Source organism: Melanotaenia boesemani, chromosome 15, assembly GCF_017639745.1.
Source record: "Melanotaenia boesemani isolate fMelBoe1 chromosome 15, fMelBoe1.pri, whole genome shotgun sequence".
NCBI classification, from domain to species: domain Eukaryota; kingdom Metazoa; phylum Chordata; class Actinopteri; order Atheriniformes; family Melanotaeniidae; genus Melanotaenia; species Melanotaenia boesemani.
This window is the reverse complement of record NC_055696.1, coordinates 8,440,677-8,454,667: the sequence shown is the minus strand read 5'-3', so window position 1 is coordinate 8,454,667 and position 13,991 is coordinate 8,440,677. Positions and strand designations below refer to the sequence as shown.

At 36.8% G+C, this 13,991-nt stretch overlaps 1 protein-coding gene across 3 annotated transcripts in view; it reads left to right on the top strand.

Annotated features, from left to right (window-relative positions):
* LOC121654062 (serine/threonine-protein kinase PAK 3) overlaps positions 1 to 13,991 on the top strand; it is a 30,313-nt gene that overhangs the window by 15,450 nt on the left and 872 nt on the right. The window contains exons 3-15 of one of the 3 annotated variants that reach the window (XM_042007916.1): positions 2,197 to 2,390; positions 2,513 to 2,613; positions 3,798 to 3,951; positions 4,064 to 4,101; positions 7,230 to 7,292; positions 8,606 to 8,776; positions 8,861 to 9,035; positions 9,615 to 9,678; positions 10,585 to 10,633; positions 11,442 to 11,554; positions 12,368 to 12,485; positions 12,659 to 12,758; positions 12,942 to 13,138. In XM_042007916.1, the coding sequence (XP_041863850.1) occupies positions 2,219 to 2,390; positions 2,513 to 2,613; positions 3,798 to 3,951; positions 4,064 to 4,101; positions 7,230 to 7,292; positions 8,606 to 8,776; positions 8,861 to 9,035; positions 9,615 to 9,678; positions 10,585 to 10,633; positions 11,442 to 11,554; positions 12,368 to 12,485; positions 12,659 to 12,758; positions 12,942 to 13,138 (1,515 nt within the window). In that variant the 5' untranslated portion in view covers positions 2,197 to 2,218. The remainder of the gene's footprint in view (positions 1 to 2,196; positions 2,391 to 2,512; positions 2,614 to 3,797; positions 3,952 to 4,063; positions 4,102 to 7,229; positions 7,293 to 8,605; positions 8,777 to 8,860; positions 9,036 to 9,614; positions 9,679 to 10,584; positions 10,634 to 11,441; positions 11,555 to 12,367; positions 12,486 to 12,658; positions 12,759 to 12,941; positions 13,139 to 13,991) is intronic. The other 2 variants (XM_042007918.1, XM_042007919.1) reach the window with 2 other exon arrangements.

The following is a 13,991-nucleotide window of genomic DNA, read 5'->3' as shown; positions in this document are numbered from 1 at the left end:
TCCGTAATTTACCACTCCTCCTAATTTTGTCTTTGTCCAAGACAAATTTCTCTCAAGGGAGACAAATAAAGTGAGCTTTGACTCCTCAACTCAGATAAGAATTGAAAATTAATTTCCAGCCTTGGTCATTATTTAAAAGTTTATCTAATGAGGGAAGCCCAGTGCGGGTTTTGCCAGTGCAGCAAATCACTTTTAAAGGAGAATTAAAAATACTATGAAATTTAAGAAATAGCAAGATTGTCTTGGTGTGTCTTTTGATCTTAGACCAGTGCTTGATCTTGAGGACTTCTCAACATCAAAAGAGCTGCCACATATTTTTTAGTCAAGACTGTATGAATAATACATTCACATTTACCCATTAAGGTATGAATACACATTGATATTGTTGTCCAAGAAAAGAAAAAGCTGTCAGAGTAGATGAGTAATGGGATTTGATATTGAAATAAATCCTGTTTATTAAGTGTTATGAGTACAAAAAGTTGTAGTTTTTATGTGTATTGTAAGGAAATAACAGAATCAAATTTGTCTGCACAGCATTGTCAGCATCAAGAAGAAGAGGGTCATTTATGATTTGGTTTTATTAGATGTGCATCATAGTTAGAGTATCTGTACAATTAGGAAAACAATGAGATCCTTCAGTATCAGTTTTGCTGTCCTGCCCAGACAGGTTCATGAGGAAATTACATATTACCAGTAAATATGTTTCACAAGGAGACTCTTTTGAAATGCAAGAGGGGGTGCACAGGACGTAGAGAAGTCTTGTACGATAATGCCGTTACTGGAGACACATTTGATTAGATTATGGCTTCTTATCACGTTACATCTTTCCACTAATCTAATTTCTTTATTCAAAACCAGCTTTTTTGGGAAGTTAACAAAGAGTATGTTGTAACCTTTCAGATTTTTGTCTGTGCAGGCGGTGGTTACATAAAATCCTAAAGGGCACTGTGAAGGCACATGTATAATTTGTCAGAGGCAGTGCACATTGTATAAGGACCAAGGAGTGTGTCTTTGTTTGCTAATGTAGGTCTCCACTACGGGGGCAGCCTGGATGTCCCGCTTTCTGGGATAGCTGTGTTACATATCACATGATGGGCTTGGCCTCAGGGTGAGGCAGTGAAGGAGACTAAGATGGTAGTCGGGTGGGTAGATGGAAGATGAGAGTGATAGAAGTGTTCCCCCTTGCCAGATTCTCTTAGAGTCAACTGCTGGTCACTGTTTTCACAGCTGAACTGATTTCACCTCAGCTCTAGATATCCGCCCACTCACATAGGATAATCTTGTGTTTCCCTATCTAAATCTGTTATATGAAGTATCTGTGCAGAGAACTTGTTCATATATACCATTTCTGGATAAATTTATATTATGGCCATTTTCAAACTATTCTGTACATGACCTAGGTTATCCTGTGGTTACAGATAAGAGGGTCCCAAAAAATGTATTTTAGCAAGTGATTCGTCATCTGCAGCCAGCCTTGATAATAACCTACAGACTTTTTGTCTGTAGGTTATTATTATCATTTTTGATAATATTGCATTCTGTGCATATATCCCAGGGTTCATTAAAAACAGTGGGGACACTTTATAAAACACAAACAAAAGCAGAGTGAAATGATTCGCTAATCTCATAAACACATATTTTAATCACAATTCCCGGATGACCTGGAGATCGCAGGCCTCCAATATTAATTTTCATCCATTTAGATTGCGAGCAGAAATGTCTCCAGATTCTTTAAATCTATTAATATTATGTACTTTAGATGACAGAATATCTAAAGCCTTCATAATTTTGAACTGGTCCACACTGTATTGTCATGTCTTTGTGCAGAATGCTTAACTTCTGCCCATATTAACCTTTGGGAGACTGCCTCTCTAAGGTGCTTTCTTATACTCAGTCACGATACTGATACTGATACTTTTTCCACTAACCTAATTAATTGCAACATATTTCTCCACCCTTTCTTTTTTAGTAAGACTTCATTTTCAAGCCTTTTTTTCTGCCCCTCTAACAACTTTTGGACTACTGCAATCAAATACTAGATTTTCATGAAATAGTAAAATGCTTTGGAAACTAATGTTTTAAACTCCCACAGGAGTTTATAAGCTTCACCACTTTCTGCTTTCTCAGTCTCTTCTCACTTTACACAGGTTTTTTCACTCTATGCTTCTGTATCTCTCTCCTTTCCATTTTTTCTAGGACATTGTGAGTGCTACTAAAGATGTCTGATAGTGTTGATATTGAAGAGAAGCCACCAGCCCCCCCCTTGAGAATGAATAGTAGTTCCCGAGACTCTTCATCAGTGAATCACGCATCTAAACCGCTTCCAATGGCTCCCGAAGAGAAAAACAAGAAAGTCCGCCTGCGTTCTATCTTCCCCGGGGGAGACAAGAGTAAGTGTCATTCCTCACCTTCACACTCTGGTCTGCATTGATTCATATTGCTACACCAGTTTCCAGTGTTCAAAAACATTAGAAATAAGCCTGTAATTTGTTTTTTTATCCAACCTGTGTAGCAAACAAGAAGAAGGAGAAGGAACGTCCTGAGATATCCCTACCTTCAGACTTTGAACACACCATTCATGTTGGCTTTGATGCTGTAACAGGAGAATTCACAGTGAGTATCCCTTTCACCTGACAGTCAGGTTCATGGATAAGGGCTAATGTGCCTCTAAAATTCAACTCCTATTTCTAAAATCTCAATTCCCTGCACTTGTGTGGTCATTAAATTTACTCACAATACGCACAAGTGACTTGAATGACAATTACTTTATGTCAGATGGAGCATGAACAGGATTCCTACAGTGTTTAATGGTAAATTACATGGCATCAGTCCATGTTGGTTTTGCACAAATGAGATTTGCAATAAAATATGGTCTTACAATTTATGATTAACACACTGTTACCCATTAAGATGGAATATAAAATGATACCAACTTTATGGGGAACAGTGTATAAAACACAATAATCTTATCTACTTGAATTGAGGTTTTAGGGGCTACTTTTCAGCCTCACTATAAAACAGCCTTTACACTAAGGATTATGTGTTTTGAATAATTTGACTTCCAAATACTTGGTCTATGCTGTGGATAACATCAGTGATAAATAGTTCCTTGTTCATTTGTAAAGTTATGTGTTGCTAACACATAGAGCTCAGTTAAAGCAGCTGTAAACTAGGCTCTTTGCTTTCACTTATTTTATGTTTTTTTTTATAGAGAACAGTGTGTAACTGTTGATTTGTCCCTTGATCCTTATCCAAGTATCTTCTTTTTCTGAGCCCCATTGTGACACTGCTTCTTCCAGAGACTTGGAGGCTTTTTTTTCTTTTAACAAAGCAGAGTTTTACTTTTAGTTTAAAAATGTCCACAGATTACATGAAAGAAAACCTTTGTGTACCCTGTTTAAAGACTATCAGAGGAAATAAAACGTGTAACAAATGCCTGAAAAACATAAGAAACTGCTCTTACTTTACTACTGACAGTTAGATGAAAAGATAAGTACCGTTGTTACATATTGTTATGGTTATTTAATACAGAATTATTTAATTTGAAACATTTTCACATCCAAATTTATATTTATTTGTTGAAAACAATTTCTTAATACAGGATATGAAGGGATATTTTCATTGGTTGGTTACAGCTTGGTTACCTCTAAGTTGCTGAGATCTCTTTGTTGCAACAGAAACACATTTACATTCAAATATAATCACACCCCAACAATCAAGTCAAAACCTTGTTGTTACCGTTGATGTTACACTACGAGTGAAAACTTCTAACGTGTGACTTCTGTCTGTTTGTGTAGGGTATCCCAGAGCAATGGGCGCGCCTCCTGCAAACTTCGAACATCACCAAGCTGGAGCAGAAGAAGAACCCACAAGCTGTGTTAGACGTGTTGAAATTCTACGACTCCAAAGAGACCGTCAACAACCAGAAATACATGAGTTTCACATCAGGAGGTAAAACTCACAAGATAACTCATATAACATTTTGTATTTATTTTTGTTTCTAATGGACAAATTTTTTTTTAAACCATGTTGCCTTTATAAGAATGTTTTCTTTTCCTTTCAGACAAGACAGCCCATGGCTATATAGCTGCAAACACTCTGGTGAGTTGTTTCTTTTGTTTGTTTGCTTTAACTAGACCCACTTTAATTAGTGTTGTATATCTTTAGAATCAATATTATTTATGAAATAGGGAATGACCTCAACGTTATCAATGTCACATCCCGGAACTTTCTGATTATTGTAGGACTATTACAAATCAATCTTATCTCTGGTTCTTAGCCAGAGCCATTGTGCCTGCTGTATTTTATTGCTTTAGAAGAGTTCAATAATGTATCGAGACAAAAATATCTCATCCTGATTAATAGGACAGAGCAGTAATTTAACAGGTAAGTTGCAACATTAAATGGCTTTTTTTTTTTTATTTGTCGTTAAGCAGTTGTGCCTTACCAGTTACACTACAGTAAATCTTTCTCTTTCTGGGGATTTCTGGAATAGACTGTGTCACTTCCAGGTGCTTCTTTTTCACACAGAAATCTCCCTCTGAAGGGCAAAATGAGCATGTTCCCCTCTAGAGACTCGCTTCCCTGACTATGTGGCACAATTACCTGAATTTTGCACACATGCCAAACAGTTTTGCAGCTCCTGCACAGAAACAGCAACTGCAGAGAGAGCTGTTGCTGCTCATTGTTCATATTTCCAGTCTACTTTAACCAGATTTTAAAATGCCTATGGACAAGCTTCACTGAAGGCTCAGCTGCAACTAGAAGGACTCCCACTGTGCTGACCTCATTTCTGGCTTTGACCAGAGTAATCTAAGCTTCGAATGCCTTGCCCCATGCACACTGGGTGAAGAAGAAGTGGAAGCAGTGGGATTTTGCTGCCTCAGGGAAACTACACTGGGATCTGTTTTAGTCTAGTGAGAGTTATCAAGAGCATCTCAGTCTTGGATTGTCACAGTCTTCAGCATTGAGAGGTGACTATTACTGACTTCAGTACTGAATAGAATAGAATGCCTTTTATTGTCATTATACACATATACAATGAGATTAGGCCATCACCAATGTCAGTGCAAAGAGAGCAGTATATAACAGCATGCTTACTTGACTAAAGTGGACTAAAGAAGAGAAGCCAATAACTGGTCTGAAGAAGTGAAATTAACCCATCATCACTTGATGAAAGACATGAAGATATGAAAGATAATTTTAAATATTTGCTGGCAGGTGAATTTTTACAAACTGTTATGTTGTTTTCTGTTAGCAACTCGCTTTCACCTCTGCTTACCACCTGCTACCGTCCTTGTCTACCATGCTAATATCAATTCTTTAGTAAAAGCTAAATGAGTTATTTTCCATTCATCGTGTTGCAAGTATTTAAACCTTTCAGTGAATGAGACAATGCGTACTTCCTGTTTAGCTCAGCATATATCTGTAACTGAATGCTGGAAGCAGAAATAATTAAGAAATTATAAATACTGTCCTTAAAGTCTGCCTCTATGAGACTTAAACAGGGGAAGGCGGGAATGATTTTAAACAGAAATGAATTGTTTTGCTGTAACTTGTTAGAAGTTTCTGCTGTTTAGCCATCTCTGAAATCATTTTGATTATTTTTGCCACAAAGTCTGTGACTGAACTCAACTACATTTGCCTGACTGTCAAACCACACAACTCCGTTCATATATCTACATGTACATTGGGCTTAATCCTTCATCATTTGAGTGTTGACGATGTTGCTGTTCAACTCTGCAAACATGTAGAAATCAACGTGACTGGTGCATGGATCATTTTAAGATTTCTTGTGATCGGTTTTAATAGAAGTATTTTATGCAGTTTTGGAACTTTTCCTGATTAGCAACACTTGTTATATACTTACAGTCATTGAAAAATGAAAATAGGTAGATGTGCAGCAACAACTTCTCTAAGATGATTGCTGATTTGTTTCCTCCTTGGCATTCTACAAACACATATTAGACCTGCAAACTACCAAAACCTCAGCTTTAATAGAGGTGATCATACTTACTGATGATAAGTTACTTACGGAAACAGTAAGGGTGTACTTAGCTTTTTACACACTGCTTCTGCATTTTGATTTTGTGAAATAGATGATGACACAGCATCATATGGCAAAATTTGTTGTTCATCTAAGTTTGAATTGACGTCATTTCAAAACCTGACAAGAACCAGACTATTTTTTAGCACGTCTTCATACATCAGACCTTGGAACTGAAAGAGGATGTAGATTTTTGTTTGACTGTAATTAAGGCAAGGATGTCACCAGATTTTGTTAACAATATCCTGCTTTTCAAAATATGTTTATTTTGACCAAAAAGTAAACTTTGGTAAACGTAACTAAAAGTGAAGTCATCCACTTGATGTAACATCTACCATCAGTGCAACAACAAATGAAATGCACTCACCTATATTATTTTATATGTTATCTTATTCAAGAAAAGTTTCCTCATTAAACATCCATAAATATTGTATGTATGTAAAAGGCTGTACAATATAATGGAAGATGGTATAATTGAGAACCACTACGTGGTTATTTTGAGAGTTTATGGGAGGTGATACTTGACAGTTCTTTCATATCAGCAGTGAAACTATTTTTCTACAAGAGAAATACATATAGTTTAAACATTCAAAGCAATTCTAAACAAACTATTCAGCTTGATAAAGTGAAGACAGTAAAAATGCTTTCCTGTAAGCTTATGCAACTTGATGAAAATACTGAAGTTGATGTTTTCTCACCAAGAAGCACATTAAAATAACAGCAGAAATAATCGTAATGTTAACACTTCTTCTTGTGTGTATGCTTTACTGTAAACTTTGAGAGTACTGAGACCTGAACTGAGATGTGACATCATTTTTGTAGTTTGTTAACTTCTCTCTGTTTAGCATCTAATGAGAAAATTCAAAGACTATTATGAGTGCATGAGCTAAAGTATGAGTTATGGCCAATATTATAGTGTTAAATGAATGGTGAAATAGTATTTTATACCAAATATCTGATTAAATATATTAGAGAGGAGAACGTTCTAGGCTGTTAACAGGACAGTCCTTCGGTGGCATGATTTTCCATGTCCTCTTGTCACGCTCTGTGTTAGGAGATAAACATATGGACGTAATGTCCAGAATTCCAGCCCTCCCTCACCCTCCTCTGAAGTTCAGTTAGTCTTACACACTGTGTGGGCTTGTTTTGAGTAAATCCTCCCATTTTCAACCTCCACATTCAGAACCGACTGCTGTCTTCTGGGCCTCCTGTCAGCCTTAGAACCTGCAGCGCATTATTTGACAAGGTAACTCCTCCATATTACTTTACACATGATATATCACTGCATTGGCCTTGAAGCTAAATTAAACTATTTGATCACCAAATATTGATTATGCCATCTAGCTGATGCACAATGCAAACAAATATTTGATTTCAGAGGCATCATCACTATCTGTATTAGTATTCCATGGGGTTATGATGGGATCTTTTACATTTTCATGTTATATATGTATTTATTATCTATAACAAGAGCACTTAGTTCAGTCTTTTCTTTTAACAGTGGCAAACGCCACAGAGGGTTGTGATGATTGTCAATCTGCATGTATGAGCACATTTTCTTAACAATTTGATGCACATTGCACACATCCAAAATGTGCCTGTAACCTCATCATCATTATAGACATTACTGCATGGCTCTCTTAAAAAAAAAAACAAAAAAAAACTTACTCACGCACTAGGCACTCATCTCTGCACTGCAGTCTTGGCCCAGTCCTCCTTTGAGCAAGTCAGACCCAGTATGTCTGAGTGAATGACTGGGACTTTCTTTCCAGACATAACCTTTCCTTTTAAACACAAGAACTAAGTTGCACTGCTTCATTATGCATGATGAGAGTAGAAATTAAGAGTTTCCATTCCATAAGAGGAAGAAGATTCAAGGCAAGTAGACTTCCTGAATGAGAGGGAAAAAGTGGTGCATTAGGCTTAATAAATATGCCTGAGGTTTAAGAATCAGACTTGTTAGACGGTATCTTCAAAATGTCTGCAGTTCATTATGTACTGCACACTGCAGTGTTGCAGTACATTATCCCTATAGAGCAGTTAAATATGTAACATTTGTTGCTTAAAAATTCATTATCATCATTGGTTCATGGCTCACCTTACCACATCTCCGTCTTAGATCAGCTGCACTGAATGCAACCTCACTCTTGTCTCAGTTGCTCTCACATGACTCATACTGCTTTCCTTTGCTACTTTAACAGGATTTTTCCAGACTATTAACCCAAAATGTTTTCCTTCCAGTAGAATATCACATTTTATTTCTATGTGAATCGCTTACTGTTTTTCAGCCACATTCTAATAATATGTTTCATACTTGAAGAAATTTGTAGTGTGTAATTATTGGATTGTTATATGGTGCAGACAGATACCCTTTGTGCATGTTACATAAAATATTTGAACCTCTACTGGCCAGATCTCAAGCTGGTTGGGGGTTTGGAGGTTGTTTACACCTTCTGGTAAAGATTCAAATTGTCAGATTTATGGAGAAATTATAGTGTCTGCACATTCTTTTTCATTCCATGCTTTCATGACATGGCACATTCATTCATACTTACTTAGATCTCCACTATCCAGGGTGCCAAAACTTCATCGACAGAACCCCCTATTGCCCCGCCTGTGTCAGAAGAGGAGGATGAGGAGGAGGAAGAAGAGGAAGAGGAAGAAGAAGATGAGGATGATGATGATGAGTTGCCCCCTGTCATTGCCCCTCGTCCTGAACACACCAAATCTGTACGTGTTTGGAGCACAACTTGTGAATTCATTGCTTTATGGGTGAAAAACCCTCTAAATCTTTTGTTTTGTCTCGTCATGCAGATCTACACACGCTCGGTCATGGACCCACCAAAGCCTCCCACCCCGGTGAAAGAGGTGTTGACTCCACCAGAATCGCAGGTCCAGCCAGAGAACACCTCCAACACAATGTATCGGCAAACAGATCGGCAGAGGAAGAAGTCCAAAATGACAGATGAGGAGATTTTGGAAAGACTCAGTATGTGTTATTTATGCTTTTCTTTTTCTCATAGCTTGATAGTCAATGTGATCTGGTTCTCTGTACTTTTGTGATATTTGGATGATAAAGCTAAAATTTTGTATTGTGAAACAAGGGAATTCAAATATTTTATTTTTCTAAGCATGCAATTACGATGCAAAATGATACTGACTCTTCAAAGAAGTCCAAATCAGCATGTTTCAGCAGATTATATAACCTGAGCTAATGCCCTGATTTTTATCTGTGTCGATTTGTGTTTGTTTGTGTGTGGTCTGAATTATTCAATATGTTGTGATGCAAGAAACAAGCTAGATTTTTTGTTTTCAGTGTTTCTTTAACACATAGTCAATTTAAAGCTGAATGTCTGTCTCTTAAAAAGAATCATACTAAAAAAAGGTAAATAACTTAAATGATTACATTTTGACAAAAAAGTACTTTTTTCCCATCGATTGCAGCTTTCTCTTGACCACTCCTCTTAGCAATGTTGCTCCAACCCAAATTACCAGAATGCAATGTGATGAGCTGATTTGTGCAGTGAGATAGAAAGGACAGTCATTAAATGTCTGTTTTCTCTCTCAGGGAGTATTGTTAGTGTGGGGGATCCCAAAAAGAAGTACACACGCTTTGAGAAAATAGGACAAGGGTAAGTCTTGGTGATCTTCAACAACTAGAGCAATTTTGGAAATAGGCCGTCTCTGCAGGAGATACAGAACTGTAGTTTCAGAGACAGACGCAGGATTAGGGCTGGAATGATAGAGAAAACTAAGTAGACAGGAAATGAGAACTGTATCCCGAAAAGGCCAAGAGCCAGATTAGCTCAACCATCACCCTCTCTCCAGCTCTCTACTCATCTTTGTATTATTTTCTTTTCTTTTTTTAAGGCTTTTCTGCCAGCCTGCCTGATCATGAGTGGATAACACGTTATCTGCTCTGATGTGTTCACTATTTCCATATTTGAACAGGAAGCCTCTGTTTTAAACAGTGGATAACTGTGTATTTACTCTCTGTCAGGTTATTTTGAACTTATTACTGCCAGGAACTGTACTTTATTATTAATGACTTGTGACAGTAGTTGAAGAGAGAGAGGAAGAACCAGAGGCTTAAATTCACAATGGGCAGTTTTAGTACCCTCAGGTCCAAATAAGGACTGGCTGAATACACCATTACTTTGACCAACCATTACTCTCATATTTTGTGCTCATATGTGCCAATGCCAATGACACCCACAAGTTATTTAAATCTCTTTTTATCCCAGCAGATTTTATCCATCCTCATAAGTAATAACAGGACATGGAATAGTTCTGAGCAATAAAAGTGTTAAATATCTAGATTACACAAAGACATCCTTAGCCTGTCTGTTAAACTGGACCATTAACCGTACTTATATAATCCTAACCTTTCTTTAAATACCTCAAAAATATTTTCAGATCTACCCTAATCCAAACATTAAGGAATTATTTTTGTTTTGTAGATTTTAGAAAAAAAATCAATCTTATGAAAAACTGTTAAATGTTGCATTACTAATGTGATTTTAATGTGCTTCCTCCAGAGCGTCTGGCACTGTGTACACTGCCATCGATATAGCAACAGGCCAAGAGGTAAGTTAGACTGAACTTCAGGGGACGTATTTATGAAGCCTCCAAGAATCCTCTCATCTCATCTTCTACATTAGCTTAAAATCTTCTAGTTGGAAAAGACAAAAGACAGGGCTGACCCTGTTTCTGGGTACAGCACATACATTTAATATTGTAATTGGTTGTCCAAGGGGGAAAAAATATAAAATGTTATAAGCCTTACTTTAAATCAGCAGACCTTTCTTTTGCCTATTTTACCCTAATCACAAACATATGTTTATTTTTTTCACATTTCTTTTTATATTGTATTTAATTTTGTATCTAAAATATTTTAAACCGAGGAACATTCATGTTCCCAAAGTGTGTTATTTATTTGTATAATCCCACTGTTGTGCCAGACACAAATCATCATTTCTGCATAGCTGCATTTTCTCAGTTGCCAAATCTCTTAACATAGTGATTACTTTTATTTCTGATGTAATGCCATTTTTGGGCTTTGATGTAAGCACATCTCTGATAAAAATCACAGATGTAATCCCTGCATATTCTAATCTGTATCTCACAATCATCCATTGCCTAGAGCAGATCTGTAAAAGTTTTTTTCCCTTAGGACCACTTTTGAGGATCAAGATGCTTCATAAATAACTTTGATCCACTCTTTCATTTGGGAAGTGTCCACAGTTGTGGAAATTTTGTCACCAGGAGCAACTCTTAGCACTAGGATTTTTTTTAATAAAGCCCATAATTTTTATAATATTCCTGTTTTCTATTTCATTACTGTTCTATCACAGTGACTTACTCTAAGCAACAAATACCTTGTCTGTTTTCTCAGGTGGCTATCAAACAGATGAACCTGCAGCAGCAACCCAAGAAAGAGTTGATCATCAATGAGATCTTGGTGATGAGGGAAAACAAAAACTCTAACATAGTAAACTACCTGGACAGGTCAGTTTTTCACATGCAGAAACTGATTACTGTATAAACCGGTCATTGTTCTATTTTTGTAGAAAGAAAAGTGCATTTTGGTGTATCACATAAAAGAATTTTAAAGTCTAGCTTGTTTTCATAAGTTTAGGTTTGTAAAACACTGATAAATATAACAGCACATATAAATATTATATAGGGAATAGTCCACAACATTCAAGCAAACCAAAATATCAGGTATATGCAACAGACATAATTTTTAATATACCAAAAAGTGAAATAATTTTTCTTGAACTTTTCTTCTAAGACGACTCTAAGACAAATGTAGGGTTGTGTTGTGTCACCATGGTGCTGGACTGTGCAACAGTTTTAGCTTAAAATGGCTGTAACCATTTTGACATTGAGGAATCCTCTTGAGTCTCCTATTTTTTTTTTACTTCTTCTTCTGTTGCTGCTCTTTCTTCTTCTCCTTTTCCCCTTTTAATGGGGATCTGAACTCATCCTAAGGTGCAATACTGCCACCTACTGCTTTAAAACAAAACAAAAAAATGAATTCAGCAAAATTCAAATCTATTTTATTTTCATTACAGCATTTTAATTCCTGGCTTTTGTTTTTATCTTAGCTCTTACATTGGTCTTCCTACCTTTGATAAACTCTTTGTTCAGTAACAGTCCTGAACACCTACCTACTGTTTTTAAACTGCTTCCAGTCAGCATGCCACAGACACTAATATCTCTCTCATTAAAAGTAAATGTTATTACTGAAAGAAAGTCAAAACCAAACCACAAGGAAAATTTCATCCCTGTATTTTTATTTTCTTATTCTTTAATTAGTTACTTAGTAGGAGACGAGTTATGGGTGGTGATGGAGTATTTGGCTGGAGGCTCATTGACAGATGTAGTGACTGAAACCTGCATGGACGAGGGCCAGATTGCTGCAGTCTGCAGAGAGGTAAGAAGCCAAGTTTTGACATTAGCAATAACACCAACTACAGCTGCAGCAGTGATATAACAACCCTGAAATACAAATGGAAAACCCATCTTTCATACAGGTTTCTCTTTATAAATATAGGTGTTGATCAAATGAGCTTCACTTTTTATTTCTTTTTTGGTCTTTCTTCATAGTGTCTTCAAGCCTTGGACTTTTTACACTCCAACCAGGTGATCCATAGAGATATAAAAAGTGACAACATCCTCTTGGGCATGGATGGATCTGTCAAGCTCAGTAAGTCTTTTTTGTGTTTTCTTCTTTTAATCCATTTAATGTGGTAGAATTATTGCAAGAAAAGCTTCAGTAATGAAAGAAAAAGGTTCCGTTTTAATAGACATAAAGGCATGATGATGTGTTAAATGATGAAAATATGGTGTAGATTTGAGTGACTAAATGTTTTTCTTCTCGCCTTTGCAGCCGACTTTGGCTTCTGCGCCCAGATCACTCCAGAGCAGAACAAGCGAAGCACGATGGTGGGAACACCCTACTGGATGGCACCAGAGGTGGTGACTCGGAAGGCTTATGGCCCGAAAGTGGATATCTGGTCTCTGGGAATCATGGCAATAGAGATGGTGGAGGGAGAACCACCCTATCTGAATGAGAATCCACTCAGGGTAAATGCAGCTACAACACAGGACTCAGCACTGTAGCTCTATTAATAAAATCATAAATAAAACATGTACAATAGGAGTGTCTCTGGGAATAATAAAGATGATGAAATGAGGACCACTCTAGAATTTTACAATTATCAGCTTAATTTGTAATATGTACGGTGTCAGGATTGGGGAATAAAGTTTTATCCCAATCAAGGATTGGTCATTGTTCATCACTATGAGTCAAACTTAGCCAGTAAAACATGGACATTATATATTTTCTCAGTTCAAAATGGCAAAAAAACTTGGCCTTCCAGTGTGTACAGTGAATGATGATATGTGCTAAATCTGGGAAAATCTCAGCCTCCAACCACTGTTTGATGCTTGTGAGCTTCAAGTCCTCAGGCTTCATGGTATAAAAAAACCATTGTGCATTTGTGATCAACATGGAGTTGGGAGTACCCTGCATCCAGAAGATGAAACTGAATTACACGACGGGGAATCTAATGACTTGACATGACAGTATTTGCATGTGCAGATGCAAAGGCTTATATTGGAATTTTGAAAAGATAAATACCGTCAAGTGCAGCAGGACAATGTTAGACCTGCACAGCTTACTGTCTATGTTTTCAGCTGTGCTCCTTGCAGTCCAGATATGTTGGACATGTATTGAAAATGTACAGTACTGTGAAAAATTAAGACAAGAATGAAAACAAGACTGAGTTGTTTAAAGGTTAAGCAAAAAAAATGGACATAATTGTCTTGCAAAACTGCAACAGGTATCTTTATTTTCCCAGCAATTAAAAAGTGTAATCAAAAGGAGGAGTGATGTAACAGCTTATTTTCTAACTACAATGAGGTTGGTCAGTAAGAG